Genomic DNA, 13,249 nt, shown 5'->3' with positions numbered 1-13,249 from the left:
GTTTTGTTTTATGTGCCATAAACGCTAATGGCTGACAAAAGCTGATTGGCATAGCTGCTTCTCACTTAACAGAATTGACTTTAAAAAGAAAAGGAAACAATTGTCTCTTCTCTTAGCGATTTACAAAAGCTCTAAAGTTTTTTTTGGCCATTTTATATATTTATTTTCATCTCTCTAGTCAATTTATATTACACCGGCAATGAGCTTTCAACTGTGACTGTTATCGACATACTGTTATACTCACATGGCTCTGTTATTATATTGCCAGAGACTAGAGTGTTGTTTATGGCAGCTATAATTTAATTTTCAGTCAATATATTTACAACAAATTTGTAAGTAGGTTACTGACTTTTATAACCATATTACATTTCTTATAATGTGTTTTTCAACAACATTAATCGGATTGATATAAAACGATAAAATTTTAAATATCGATATATCTAAGGCCACATGCAACCATGCGGTGAGTTATATTTATTGCGTTTGTCTTTGAAAAACACCTTATTGCAGAATTCAACTTGTTGTAAAACGGATATACTTTATAATTATGATTTTATAAATGAATTAACCATTTCAACTGTATTCTTTAATTGCCAGGATTGAGACATCGTTACTTTAGTTCACCATATTGTCTGCACATTTGTAATTGGCGCCAACTTAATCGGCCTGTTGTCTTGCACAGTCGTTCTGTTTAGAAAACGATGTGTAAACAAAAGCAAGAGAAAATTTTAAATCTTCCCTTGGAGCATGCGCCCTAAAACTCGAATTTGCCGGCAAGGAAGAGAGCGTCAACATCAAGTGCGAGATACTAATTGAAAAGTTCGGCGTCGGCGTTGGCGTCAGCATCGCCATCGGCATTGCCGAAGATAATTTCGTGTCGAGACTTTTTCCTTCATATTTCCCCCAATTCCAATTTGCCTCAAGATCAGCCCGCAATAGTCACAGCAATTTGGCTCCTGATTCAGTTAGTGTTTCGTGCTCGTCGAGTGTTGTTCTCGGTTTTTCCTCAACAATATCGAAAGTTTTTCACAGCACAGTTTTCATTCTTTCTATATATATATCCACATATATATATATATATCCGTCTATATGTATATAAAAGTGATTATATAGAAATTGAAATAGAATTTGGAATTGTTATAAATTAAAACCATTATCGAAAATTTTCGTGTTGTGTGTGTTTTTCCGATATAAATCAAATAACGGTTGGTTTAATTACTCAATTTTCCACCAATGAACACGCATTCAGAACGGATTACATAATCACAGCATTGTTTTTGAGTGAGCCAAAAGAAACAAAGAATGAGAAAAAAGAAAAACGTGGAAAAAAAACACGTTTTCCACTTGAAAATTATTTGAAATCATGTGTTACTATATTCGAGTGCACTTCAAGCAATTATAATTAAACACCAATAAAATTGATGGCAATTAAGAATGGGCCGCAAGCATTAGTCAAGAAGGGGAAAAGTAAAAGAAAAATCGAATCATGCTGCTGCTGCCAGAGTGCAGTGTAGTAGCATCACAGCATGATTTTTCCGACCAAAAGTTTAACGAACTGAGTTCATTTCTATTTTTGAATAATTCGAAAGCACAACCAACGCCACAAAAGTGAAAAGTCTGCATGGTTTTTCCTCAGCGGGTGCCGGGACACATGTGCCATGTACAACACATATGAACATATATACATACATACATATCCACAAATACGTTTGTGGACTGATCTATAACACGCCTACACTGTGCAAATTTTCATTTTCAACTGGACATTAAAAGAAAATTTAGTGCATATTGAAAACAGATGACGAAAGTAAAATACCCAAAATAAAAAGGAAATTATTGCGAAATTGCTACAGTAGTAATTGTTTAAGTGTCTACACTTAAAATTAAATGTTTTTAAAAAAGTTTGAATATTTTTAAAACATCATTAAGGTCAAATTTTTCAATGTCTAGAAAAGGGGTTGAAAAACTCTTTAAAAAACGTTGTTTCAATGTCCAGTTAAGGGGTTTAATAACTATATCAAAAATATGATTTGACGTAAAATGTATAGAAGTTAATTTCAAATTTGAAAATATCGTACTGATAAGATTTAAGGAGACCGGCCCTAAGAGTAAAATGAGTTGATATTAATTTCGAATTTGAAAATATATGCTATAATAAAGTATACTTAAAAAACAGTTCTGCATAAATTTCCAAGGTTGTCATAATATGTCAGCAAAAATGTTTTCGAAATAAATGTTTGACAATTTGATGAAGTGTCAGCTCTTTCATTAGTTTTCTATATCGAATGCTTACTATATTTTGGTATTTGCTCACATTATGAAATAGATTGAGTTATTTTTTTCATGTTTGGGGTAATTTCACTTTCATATAAATCATATATAACAGTTTTGGGTAGTCTATTCACTTGAAATGCATTTAAAATAGAATTTGTTGTGAAAGTCATTAACTTAGCCGAAAGTTTTCTAGCAATTGAAATTGTATTTTAACTTTTGCTTATTTCTTAAGCTTTTTATGTTAATATATATATATATTTTACTAGTATTCTCTGTATTCACTTGAAAATAAATTGAAATATATTGTTTTGTGAAAGTCATTAGCTCAGACGAAAGTTTTCGAGTATTTCAACTTTTACTCATTTCTTACGCTATGTTTATGAATGATATCAGACTTTGTTGTGTCCTTGTATAGAGCACTCTCTAAGTTATATATCATACTTAGGTGCGTCTGCAGATAGAGACCTTCAAATTACTGACAGGCAGCTCTAATCCGCATAACTAGTCAGAGTCTTCTATGTATGTTTCGAATCTAATATTTGCTCGACATTAATATTAATATGGTTTGTAAATTATGTGCTTCATTTTTTTTCTCTAAATATTATATGTGACACCTAAAATAAATGATAAAATTGGCAAACTTGAAAACATCACTTCGCTACAAAATGTTGCCGAATGGCGTCAGCGCCAATTTTAAAAGTTGAAAAAAGTGGGAAAAAAAATAGAAAAATATCGAAAAAACTAAAGCAAAAGTCGAGTGCGAGAAAAAGTCGAATAAACATTTAGCCCACTTCCGTTTGAAAATAGCACAGAATTGATGCGTTAAGAGTCTTTCAATACAACAATTTGAGCAGACTGCGGACTCATTCTTTAGAATAGGTCATGATTTATTTGTGTTTGACATAATTGGGTTGGTTGTTCAGGTGGATCGTTGGCTAATAATGAGCAAATTGTGATTGATGTTTAGACCACATTATACAAGGCTAGACAACTTATATAGAGATCATATTTAAGTGCTTTAATGTCTCTTTGTACTCGCAGTGTAATATGTTAAATTGAAGTGCCATCGTTAAACGAAGCGTTTGTTCTGTTTTGCAAATCATAAGTAAATAGATTCGAAAATAATATCTGTAAAAAAAAAACCTGTGGAAGAATAACCATCTGCTAAAAGGCTGTGAAAAATGTCCGGGCAGCAACCGCCGTTGCCGCCATTTGGCAATGGGCCACGTGGCTGGAATCCACGTGCACCAAATCCCGCCTCTCCGTCGCCCTCATCATTTCTGTACCGTCCCCCATCGCCGTGGACAACAGCGCCCAGTCCACCGCCAATAATATCCGGACCACGTAGCTTTGGCCATGCCATGTCACCGGCACCGCAATTGCGTGGGCAGCGTCCGAGCCTTGGCAACAATAATATTAACAACAATATGCCGCATCCGCGTCCACAATGGCCAGGTGGTAATCAATCGCCGGCTCCTTATCAGCCGCCACAGCAGCAGCACTTTGATCAAGGATACTCATATGGCGGTGGAGCATCATCGGGAGCACCGCGTCAATATCGTCCAGCGCCATTGCATCAGAACTCATATGGAGCTCAGCCAACGAGCTCGTTTCAACTGTCGCCAACGCCATCGCCGATTGTCTGCCAAACGCCAAGTTCGGATTTCACCTACAGCAACCGACAGACTCCGTTGTCGCATCAGCAGCAACATCAACACCATCCACAATATCCTCAACCGGCACCGCCACCACAATATTTGCGCCAAACGGGCGCACCACCACTGCCACCACAACCGAGACAACAATACGCACAGGATCAGATTGATTTTGTTGGCGTGCCGTTAGAGCCACCGCAGCCCAAGTCCTATGTCATCTACGATGATGAAGAGGAATTTGGACCATCGACTGCCGAAATTATTGCGAACCAATCGCAAGATTACATCGATGAGAAACTCGCTGAATATCAAATGACGATATTGCAGTTGCAAGGTGAGTGATATTAAATAATTGTATAATAATTAATATTTGAATCTTATTAAAAAAAAGTTTATGTCGTGGTTTTACGCTTCCCTATTCCAGACACGTAGTATTTATAAGTGTTTCAACTGTATAAGGAGTTAATCAAGTAATTGTTTTGACTAAGAAAATTTTCACATATTTATTTTTAATAATTTTAAATTAATATTTATTTTTAAACATGGTTAAGCCCGTTGGATGTAATATTTTTAAAATTGTCCTTAGAACCAAGGGCATAGTCATAATAAATTTATAAAATGTGTAAATATTTTTTTGTGTTAAAAGAATTACTTGATTAACGGTATGTAGCAAATTGAACCTCTATCATTGGGATTCTTATCAAATCTTTGAATGATAATATTTTTTTCCTAACCTAACCTAATTATAAATGCAATTTTAGAGTCAATTCTTTGCTTTGTTGTACATTTTTCCTTGTCAGAGTTGTGTCTAAAAAAGACTGGATAGAAATCAAATAAGCTATTAAAGTCTATTATGTAGATCTCTTTGTAGATTCATTATATTGCAGGATAGTGGATCTTCATTAAATTAAACTTATTCTACTTCCAAAGTATAATAGAAAAAATTTGTAAGACTATTTAAATTGCAGTTTAGTTTTGAGTTTCGTTTACTTGGGCTTTACAATTTCAATCATAGGATTCGACAACGAAATACTATCGATGATATCTAAAAGCATCGCTACATCCTTTAGACAGGTGACCGTATCGGGGGCACCATTCAATTGGACAAGCTTGCCCTCAAAGTTAATGAAAATGTGCTGATTCTTGAAGATGATGATCCGATCAAAAGGCACAAAGCATTTGGTTTGGTTCTGAATAGATGTGTTTTCGCGACGAAGGATTACACAGGATGGCTGATACTTCTCACGATCCCTTTCGGGTATATTGTGTATCTTCAGATCTCCAGAGAATATGGTTAGAGTGTGACGTTTCAAGACTGCTGGTAATACCTTGTACAATGTCACCTTGCTGCTCCATTTGCTTGAGGGCAGTTTCATGCATGTTAACGCATTTGCCAATTTAACCAAAGGGAAGTCAAGGCATGGATGTTGCTGACGTGTCTCACTTGGCCAGGTCTTGGGCTTGATGACATGCCAGGTATCATAATAGATGATCTTCTGACCTTTCGGAGGCAGTTTCGACTTCATCAATTTGATACTCTTATTGGCTTCATTATTTTCCATTAGTTTATGCTTTCTGGCACATTGTTGTTGCGGTAATGGGTTTATGGATACCATGTACACATTTTCCAATTCATTGGAATCTGCCTCCTCCTCGGTCTCGGCATCAGATGTCATTGGACAAAGCTCCTTATCCAAGGTCATAAGTGGTTGCATTTCTTTCCTATTTTTACCAATTTCCTTATTAAGAATACGTTGCACCGGCTTGCTGTACGGCTTTACCGACTGCTCTTTCAACTTGTTGTCCTCTACCTCGTCATTCACCTTAATAAATTCGTCGGCAAAAAATTCCTTAAGACTCTTGGCTTTTGGGCCGATGAAGTCGCTTCCGCTAGCTGCCTTTGTATCCATTAAATTAATTTTCAGGCTTTTAGCTGTTAGGAATCTGCAGCGTCGATTTTTGATGAAGTCGACAGACGACATTTTAGTCTTGTCATCATTTTTAAAGATGCACCTTAATAAATTGATCAAAATGAACTCTTGCGCTCGGCTTTTCTACCAACATAAAAAATGACTCTGCAATTTGACACGTGTCAATCAAAAGTTATCGATATTTTTAGCTCTGATGTCCATCACTAATATAAATTCAAATATCGATAGAAGACAATATAATTGCCCAAAACTGGACGAAAATTAACTAAATCTCTTAGTTTTATGAGAAAAAAATTAATTTTAATATAAAAACTACGCTTCTTAATTAATGAATTTTTTCGCTTGAAATGCTCGCAATATTTTTTTTTATATTATTAAAAGCCGATACCGAGAGGACTTTTTTGTGTTTAATTTTTGAAAAAACAAACAACAAAACAAAAAATTATTTCCAAATATGTTCGATCAGTTTAAAGAGTATTTAATAAACATAAGTTGTTATGTAAGTATCTATGTGTGCATTACATTTGCTTGTAAGTCTTTCATTCTTGGCAAGTTCAGTGCAAAATGTTGAATCAGCTTGCAGACCGGCAAATGTGTCATCTGAACTTGACCCAGTCGCCCACGTCGATCAATGTGGCAGCTTTTTAGCGCCCAATTCCCAAAATAATATATTCTTTATTTCTCTTTTTACAACATTTTTATTGCATGACAAGATTGTTTATTTATTGTAGTTTTGTGCAAATGTGCCAAAAAGCTTATTATAACAAGTACTATAACGTACTTGAATACATTCTTGATTCGAATTAATAGCATAGGCAATATTATTATATTCTAGTACTTTAATAAGAAAAAATCTGACTTTTTCGGTCAAGTTCGAGTAGTGGAAAGTCGACGAAGATAAATATTTATCAGTTTCAAATCTGATTACAATCCTTAATATCTATCGATCTCTAGTACAAAACTAAATGTTAAATAGAAATTTCTCTCAGTTAAAATTTGACTTTACTAAAAAATAAAATAGCCCCAATTTATGGAAAAGGATAGTTAAAAATCTGGGAAGTTCTTTTTAAAAGGCTGAGAACTTTATTTATGCCACAGATAATTTGTTTTGCTTTAAAAATCGGTTTTTTCTTTTTTTTATGTAATATGTTTTTAATGATTAGTTGTTGATTAGTTTAGTTAAAATTTAGTTATTTTTTGCTAGGGATAGTGTGCTGGCCATGCTTACACAATCCGTAGCATTTCCATCCTCAGCTTGATCTAAGGACTCCACAGATTGAGTGAATTGTCCACTTGAATGTAGTTCCTGGTTGAGAGCATACATGTTATAGCAAAGCACCAGGCGAGTATTCAAGCCCTCAAAGATGCTAACAACGCTAGGTTTCAGGTTAAAGAATATTATCTTTTGCTGGCGACGACGAAAGTCATCAACCATGGACGAGATGACTTTGGCGGCGGTGAAATCAGCTGCAAAAATGTAAGTGCAATCAATGACAACGGGTAATGTGGATTTGCTGCCAGATTTGAGCACCATGTTGCGCAAAAACTCCACAGAGGGAAAGATCAGACAACGATCGGGTGTTATCTTAATAAAGTGAATGCCCTGCTCCGTCTCCAGTTGCTCCAATGTGACCTTGGGCCGTGCCGAGTGATAGAGTATAAATAATTGATTGGCTGCAATGGCCACCAGGATGCCAATTTCCAGTGGCAGCACGAGGCACGTTATAAAAGCGAGAATACCAGGCACTAGATCCGATCCTGTAGAGAAATTAAAGTAAAGTCATAAGAATATGTCACATTTTTAATACTAATAGATTAGCTGTGAATTCAATCATGTCTCACAATCAAGGGATTGTATGAAAATCCTTTAAGATTCTCAAATAAGAACATTAGTTGTGTACTAAGTAATATTCAATGCATCATCATAGATTTAAAAAAAATTATATAGCTGTTAAATTGAGTTGTTTAATGAAAAATACAATGGTTTTCAATTATAAAATGTCATATGTTAAATATAATTTAAATATCCCAATAGTAACGATAGGTGGAAATTGATTCTATTTGAAGAGGTATTGTTTGAAAATCTCATTCATACTGACAAGTTGTGAGGTACAGCATAAATTAAATATCCCCAAGTACTATTTTTTTTTATTTTTTTTTTTTAAATATTAACACAAAATTAAACTACTAGTAAGCAGGGCTATCAAGTCTTTGACCTGCTGAAAAAAACATTTCTATTATGTTCATACTTACGTTTGCTCCTCCACATGGGCAAGATGATCTGGTATTGCACCTGGAAGATTACCGCCGAAATAAGAATCGCAGCGAGCACAGCTCTGGGTATGAAAGAGAAGTATTCGGTGAGAAAGCTGAGAGCCAAGACGACGACAAGGCCAATGTAGAAATTGGACATGCTGGTGCGACAGCCGCTGGCATTGTTGATAGCAGAGCGAGCTAATCCACTGTTGCTTCGATAGCCACAAAACAGGGAGTTGGCAATGTTGGCCACACCTGTGGCAATCATCTCCTGTGTGATATCAATTTGTTTGCCCTTGGCGAAGGCCTTGCAGACGGAGACATTCTCCAGGAGCGCTATAAGGGGCACAATGATCAAACCGTATCCCAAACTCTGAACCATCTCTAGAAAGGTTTCTCCTTTCACGGCAGGAATGCCTGCCGTGGCATTGCCTGGTTGTGCTTCAATGGAAAACGGTGGCAGTGCAAGGGATGGCAATCCAGGTGGTATATAACCAGTCAGTACAAAGGGATTCCTGCCACTCGCCTCTAGTTGCATGGCCATCAACGTTGCGACAATCACCACTGTAGCATTTCTTGAGATGCCTATAAACTTGATTAGATGATTTATGCCCATTTGCAATTTGTTGCATTGTGAACCATCTTTGGGTCCAATGCTCTGTCTGCCCAGATAACGCATCAGCAGCAATAGGATCACACAACCACAACCCAGACAACTATCCGCCAGTCGTATATTGCCAATATCCCGTATCATGCTGATCCATCTTTGAAGAAAGGACACTCCATCGCTGTTCACGCCCAGAATATATTTCATCTGCGAGGTGCAGACGATTAGAGCAACGGCACTTGTAAATCCGGCACTCACAGGTCCTGAGACGAACTCCACAAGGGATCCAAGTTTAAAGGCGGCCATCAATATTTCTATGAAGCCAGTTATAAAGGTGAGGAGTACGGAATGCTGCCAGGATCCCTTGGCAAACTGATATGTCATCAATGAGGCAACAGCCGTGCTGCCAATGGTGCAATCCTTACAGGTGCCCAACAGCACATAGATAAAGCAGCCCATAAATGAACCGTACAGACCGTACTGTAAATTAGAAATAGGAAAGATTTAGTTGGGGACTTAGGATAGTATCAACAGCCTAGTCGATATAGCCATATGTGTCTGTCCGTAAATTTAAGCCACGCCCCTTTCCGTCCCCACAAATTGCGAAAAACCACCACACCCACAGTTATTAAGATAATACAGTTTTTATGGTAGATAACGGTATCTATTAATATTATCTATAATCTCACTTAACCACAGCAAGATCGGACAAGTAGAACGGTAGTAATAGCTAACCAAAGTTAATTATACATTCACCTGAAAGTATGCAGTTGTTTTATTAGGTAGTAATTTCTTTAAAGTACTTTTAAATATAAATTGGTTGGTTTGGTGACCTTTCTAATTGTTAAGCTTACCAACTTAATTTACTTTTAAATATATTGAAATAAGTAACGGGTATCCTATGGTCGGGATCTCGACTATAGCCTTTCCCACTTGTTATTTTGGAGACGCCTTCCTTCACACTTGTATATTTTAAATCATAAATCACAGCAAGGCTTACAAAAAAAAACAACTATATTTTACTTTTATTTATTGGCAAGAAATGTAGAGATTTTCTTTTTATTATGGCCGGCAAAAATCCTTACTATGTGCACTCCTAAGTTACGAGTACTTTCCATTCCTAGAAACTTTGACTGTTTGATTCAAATTTATTATGTAATTTACGTAAAGGAAAATAAAACCTCTTAGCATGAAATGAAATTCTATTCCCATTTTATTAGCTTTATCCTTCTAACTCTAAAATTTTTCTAAAAATTCGTTTACAGACATTGAAGTTATTCAACTAACTAAACTTTTCTAACAATCGCATCAACAACTTTATTATTTGTTTTGGTAATTTATTTTAGTTGCTCAAAAATTCTATTAGTACTGGTAAAACAATAATATTTTTGTAAAATATTCTACCTGTTTACGACAACTTATTTCCTGCCGTTCTCTATATACGCAAGTATCTGTATCTTTATAGCTCACATCAACCTTAATATTCTACTTACATCGTGAGAACTATAAAACCACAAAGATAAGTGTGATAATTTAACAAAGATTTTATGTGCAATGCGACATATATAATTCTCTTACCTGAGCGGGCAATCCCACAACGCCCGAATAGGCAAGACCTTGGGGAATGACCGTAAGGCCTACAGTGAGACCTGCTATAAGATCGCCAAGGGCATCGCTTCTGTTATATTTAGGCAGCCAGCTAAAAATGGGCAGCCTCTTCTTCAATGTCTTCATGCGACAGATATTTTTGGCATAACGATTGCAACAGGAATCCGTAGAATCATTCTCCTGCTTGGCAGCTTCCAATTGTTCGAGACTCTTATATTTGGAGGTACGATGATCTGTGATCATTATAAACTCTGTGGATGAGTTGTTAAATTGTGCCTCCAGATGTTGATTGAATTCCGTTCGACTACGAAACGTTACTTCATTCTCCAGCATGGACATTTTGAAGTCTTTCAAATGCTAACCGTGATCTTGAACTGAGAATAAAATGTAAATGTGACTGATATAAATCGAGGTCCGTAGATTACTGATGCTGCTGCGCTGCTTCAGCTGTCGCTACTGCGATGCGCGATTCTGTTATCGGTAGACCCCGACTACCTGTCTGTACAGCCAATGGCGTAGATGTGGGAGCGGGATATAGGTTGTATGTTTCAGTTCAGTTCAGTATTTAGTTATCTTTGCGTGCAGCGATCATAATATCACACTTGACAATGACCAGCCCCCGTTGTTACGTACCAATTGTTTGCCCAAGTGTCACAACGGTGTCAACGTTGCTCCAAATTTTTCCATTTATCAATCGGGCTCTGATTATATTATACTTGTTTCTTATTGACTATACAAATATTGATATATACCGATTTCTATCGTTGTTGACAAGTACATATAACGATCTTCAATATATACAAAACAAAAAAATAAACTCCTTAGCTATTTCACAATTATTCGAAAATAGTTAAAACACTTGAATGCCCACAATTTATTGATGATGTACACAAATGGATGCTACTTGCCTAGTCGTTAAGACTTATGTTACTTATTTTATGCAGACTTCAAACCATATACTGAGTCATTCTACTCAAAGTAGAGTCCTTACGTTTGTTAAGAGATCTAAGATTTGCTATCTGAAGGTATTTTGTTTCCATTAAAGAATGAGTATGAAAGCTTATGATACCCTTTGGAGCTATATTTACTCTTATAAAGTATGTATATATGCAATCTTAATCAGTACTAATAGACGATTCGTTATTTAGTCATTTCAGAACGTTTGTATATCAGTGCCTCTTTTTACGCTAATTACATCTTGCAATTAAACGGGATACAGCTTTGATACTCAAACAAGTTAATGACTGACCCAATTTGTTTTTAGTTTTTGTTTTTAAATATATAGTGTCATAGATGTTTTATTGTGCATTGTGCATAAAATGCTAGGCACAAGTCTATTGTATAAGCCAAAACTAAATACAAAAGTGATCACACTTTTTGTGTTGACAAGGCTTACGAGTATTTAAGCCTTTTGTTGAGGCAATGAGATCACTTTTTATATTGAAACGCAGCTCGTCTTTGCCTCTCCTTTGCCTTGTCTATGGATTCATGTACGTATGTAAGTGTGTAGTACGTTCATGGGTAATTTGAAAAGTTGTTTATAGGTAGACAAAGGCATTGAGCACAGATGATGCTGACGCTGATGTCACAGGGGAAATGCCTTTACTCGTATTTTGTTATTTATAAATTGCATTTTGGTTGTGTTCTTTTTATTGTTTCAGGGAATACAATTCTTTCTGAATTCACTTTCTGCTGATTTTTGTGTATTTATATTTCATGTTTGGTATAAAATGTCGCAAGAAAAACAGAGTCTATGACCAATTTTATTTTTAGAACCTTTTTGTTGCCCTGCATTTCTTGTTATTTTCAATTTTAGCCGTTTTTCACTTAGCTCGAACTTGTCTTGTCACGGGACAAAAGTGATTAAAAATAAAGTTTTCAGCCTTCTGTGTATTTCTTTCTCTGTTTTCTCTGGGTTTTCTCATTGCATATATAGATATTGAATTATATTTTGTCGACTTGTAACAGCTTATTTTTTATTTTAAGAATAAAGAACTTTGATAATATTTGTTTAAAATTTCGGAGAGATATTCTTCAGATTTAGGGGCATTTTGGAAACTTATTAGGTTTTAACTCATGTATATTTCATTATGTTCAATAAATATCATCTTTATAAAACTTTTGTCAGAGGTTTAATCCTGGAAATATATTATGGAGTTTAATTAATATTTGTCTAAATATTCTTTAAATCGTTTCAATATCTTCTGAAAATGCCTAAAATTTGATAATTGAAATTTCTGTTGCACAATTAACATATATGTATGTCTAAAAATATATAAAAATCTGACTGAAAAGGTACTATTTCAATTGCGCCCACTCATGCCACACCCACTGCACAAATAGCAAGGGAATGAAATACATTTCTATAAATAGGAGATTTCGAAACTAATTTTAATATTTTTTGCACGATTTCTAGACATATGCAATTCGAACAAATCAAATTGTGGACAGTTCTCTGAAGAATTTTTAATTGCTTTTTTATGTGTTTATGTTGCCATATATACGTGTATTTATATATATGGCTAATAGTTTTGTAATTTACATAGCTTAATTTCTGTGCAAATATCTTGGCCAATCTAATAAGAAATCGAGTCCATTTGTTGGCAGTTGCTTTTAATTGACTTTGCATATCTTTCTTTTTATTGATCTTAAGAATACTCTGGGTGTATTCAGCTTTGAAACTAGATGAATGTCTATATACAAAAGCGCATTTAGCGCTAAAGTCAATATTTGAAAAATTAAACAAAAAGAAATGGCAGCAAAAGTGTAGCGTTTGTCTAACCATTAAAATGGGCAACTTTATGGCTAGGTGCGAAATAAATAGAATCGCATCAAATTTATTTTTAGGCAAGAAAAAATATTGAAATGTTCTGAAAACTGAAATTTGCAAGAGGAAACAATTGTTTATGCAATTTTTT

At 35.2% G+C, this 13,249-nt stretch overlaps 2 protein-coding genes across 2 annotated transcripts in view; one reads left to right on the top strand and one right to left on the bottom strand.

Moving 5' to 3' along the window:
• Positions 1 to 1,164: 1,164 nt before the first annotated feature.
• The window catches only part of LOC117782395 (nesprin-1), a 120,936-nt gene continuing 108,851 nt past the window's right edge, over positions 1,165 to 13,249 (top strand). Inside the window, exons 1-2 of the mRNA XM_034619506.1 lie at positions 1,165 to 1,205; positions 3,316 to 4,263. Of these exons, the coding sequence (XP_034475397.1) occupies positions 3,456 to 4,263 (808 nt within the window). The 5' untranslated portion in view covers positions 1,165 to 1,205; positions 3,316 to 3,455. The remainder of the gene's footprint in view (positions 1,206 to 3,315; positions 4,264 to 13,249) is intronic.
• On the bottom strand, positions 6,924 to 10,749 carry LOC117782396 (sodium-independent sulfate anion transporter-like). The gene is made up of 3 exons (XM_034619513.1): positions 10,302 to 10,749; positions 8,114 to 9,203; positions 6,924 to 7,618 (listed from the first exon to the last, which is right to left on the bottom strand). The coding sequence occupies exons 1-3, from the start codon at positions 10,668 to 10,670 to the stop codon at positions 7,047 to 7,049; spliced, it is 2,031 nt and encodes a 676-aa protein (XP_034475404.1). The 5' UTR covers positions 10,671 to 10,749; the 3' UTR covers positions 6,924 to 7,046.

Source organism: Drosophila innubila (assembly GCF_004354385.1).
Source record: "Drosophila innubila isolate TH190305 chromosome 2L unlocalized genomic scaffold, UK_Dinn_1.0 4_B_2L, whole genome shotgun sequence".
In the NCBI taxonomy this organism is placed as follows: domain Eukaryota; kingdom Metazoa; phylum Arthropoda; class Insecta; order Diptera; family Drosophilidae; genus Drosophila; species Drosophila innubila.
The sequence above is the reverse complement of the archived record's forward strand: the minus strand, read 5'-3'. Positions and strand labels throughout refer to the sequence as shown.

Bases quoted from the DNA above. Each gene is read 5' to 3' on its own strand.
- LOC117782396 (XM_034619513.1), bottom strand. From the start codon at position 10,670: ATGTCCATGCTGGAGAATGAAGTAACGTTTCGTAGTCGAACGGAATTC. The intron at 9,204-10,301 runs GTAAGAGAATTA...TCTAATTTACAG, and splicing joins TTGTGGGATTGCCCGCTCAG to TACGGTCTGTACGGTTCATT. The intron at 7,619-8,113 runs GTAAGTATGAAC...ATTTCTCTACAG, and splicing joins GCCCATGTGGAGGAGCAAAC to GATCGGATCTAGTGCCTGGT.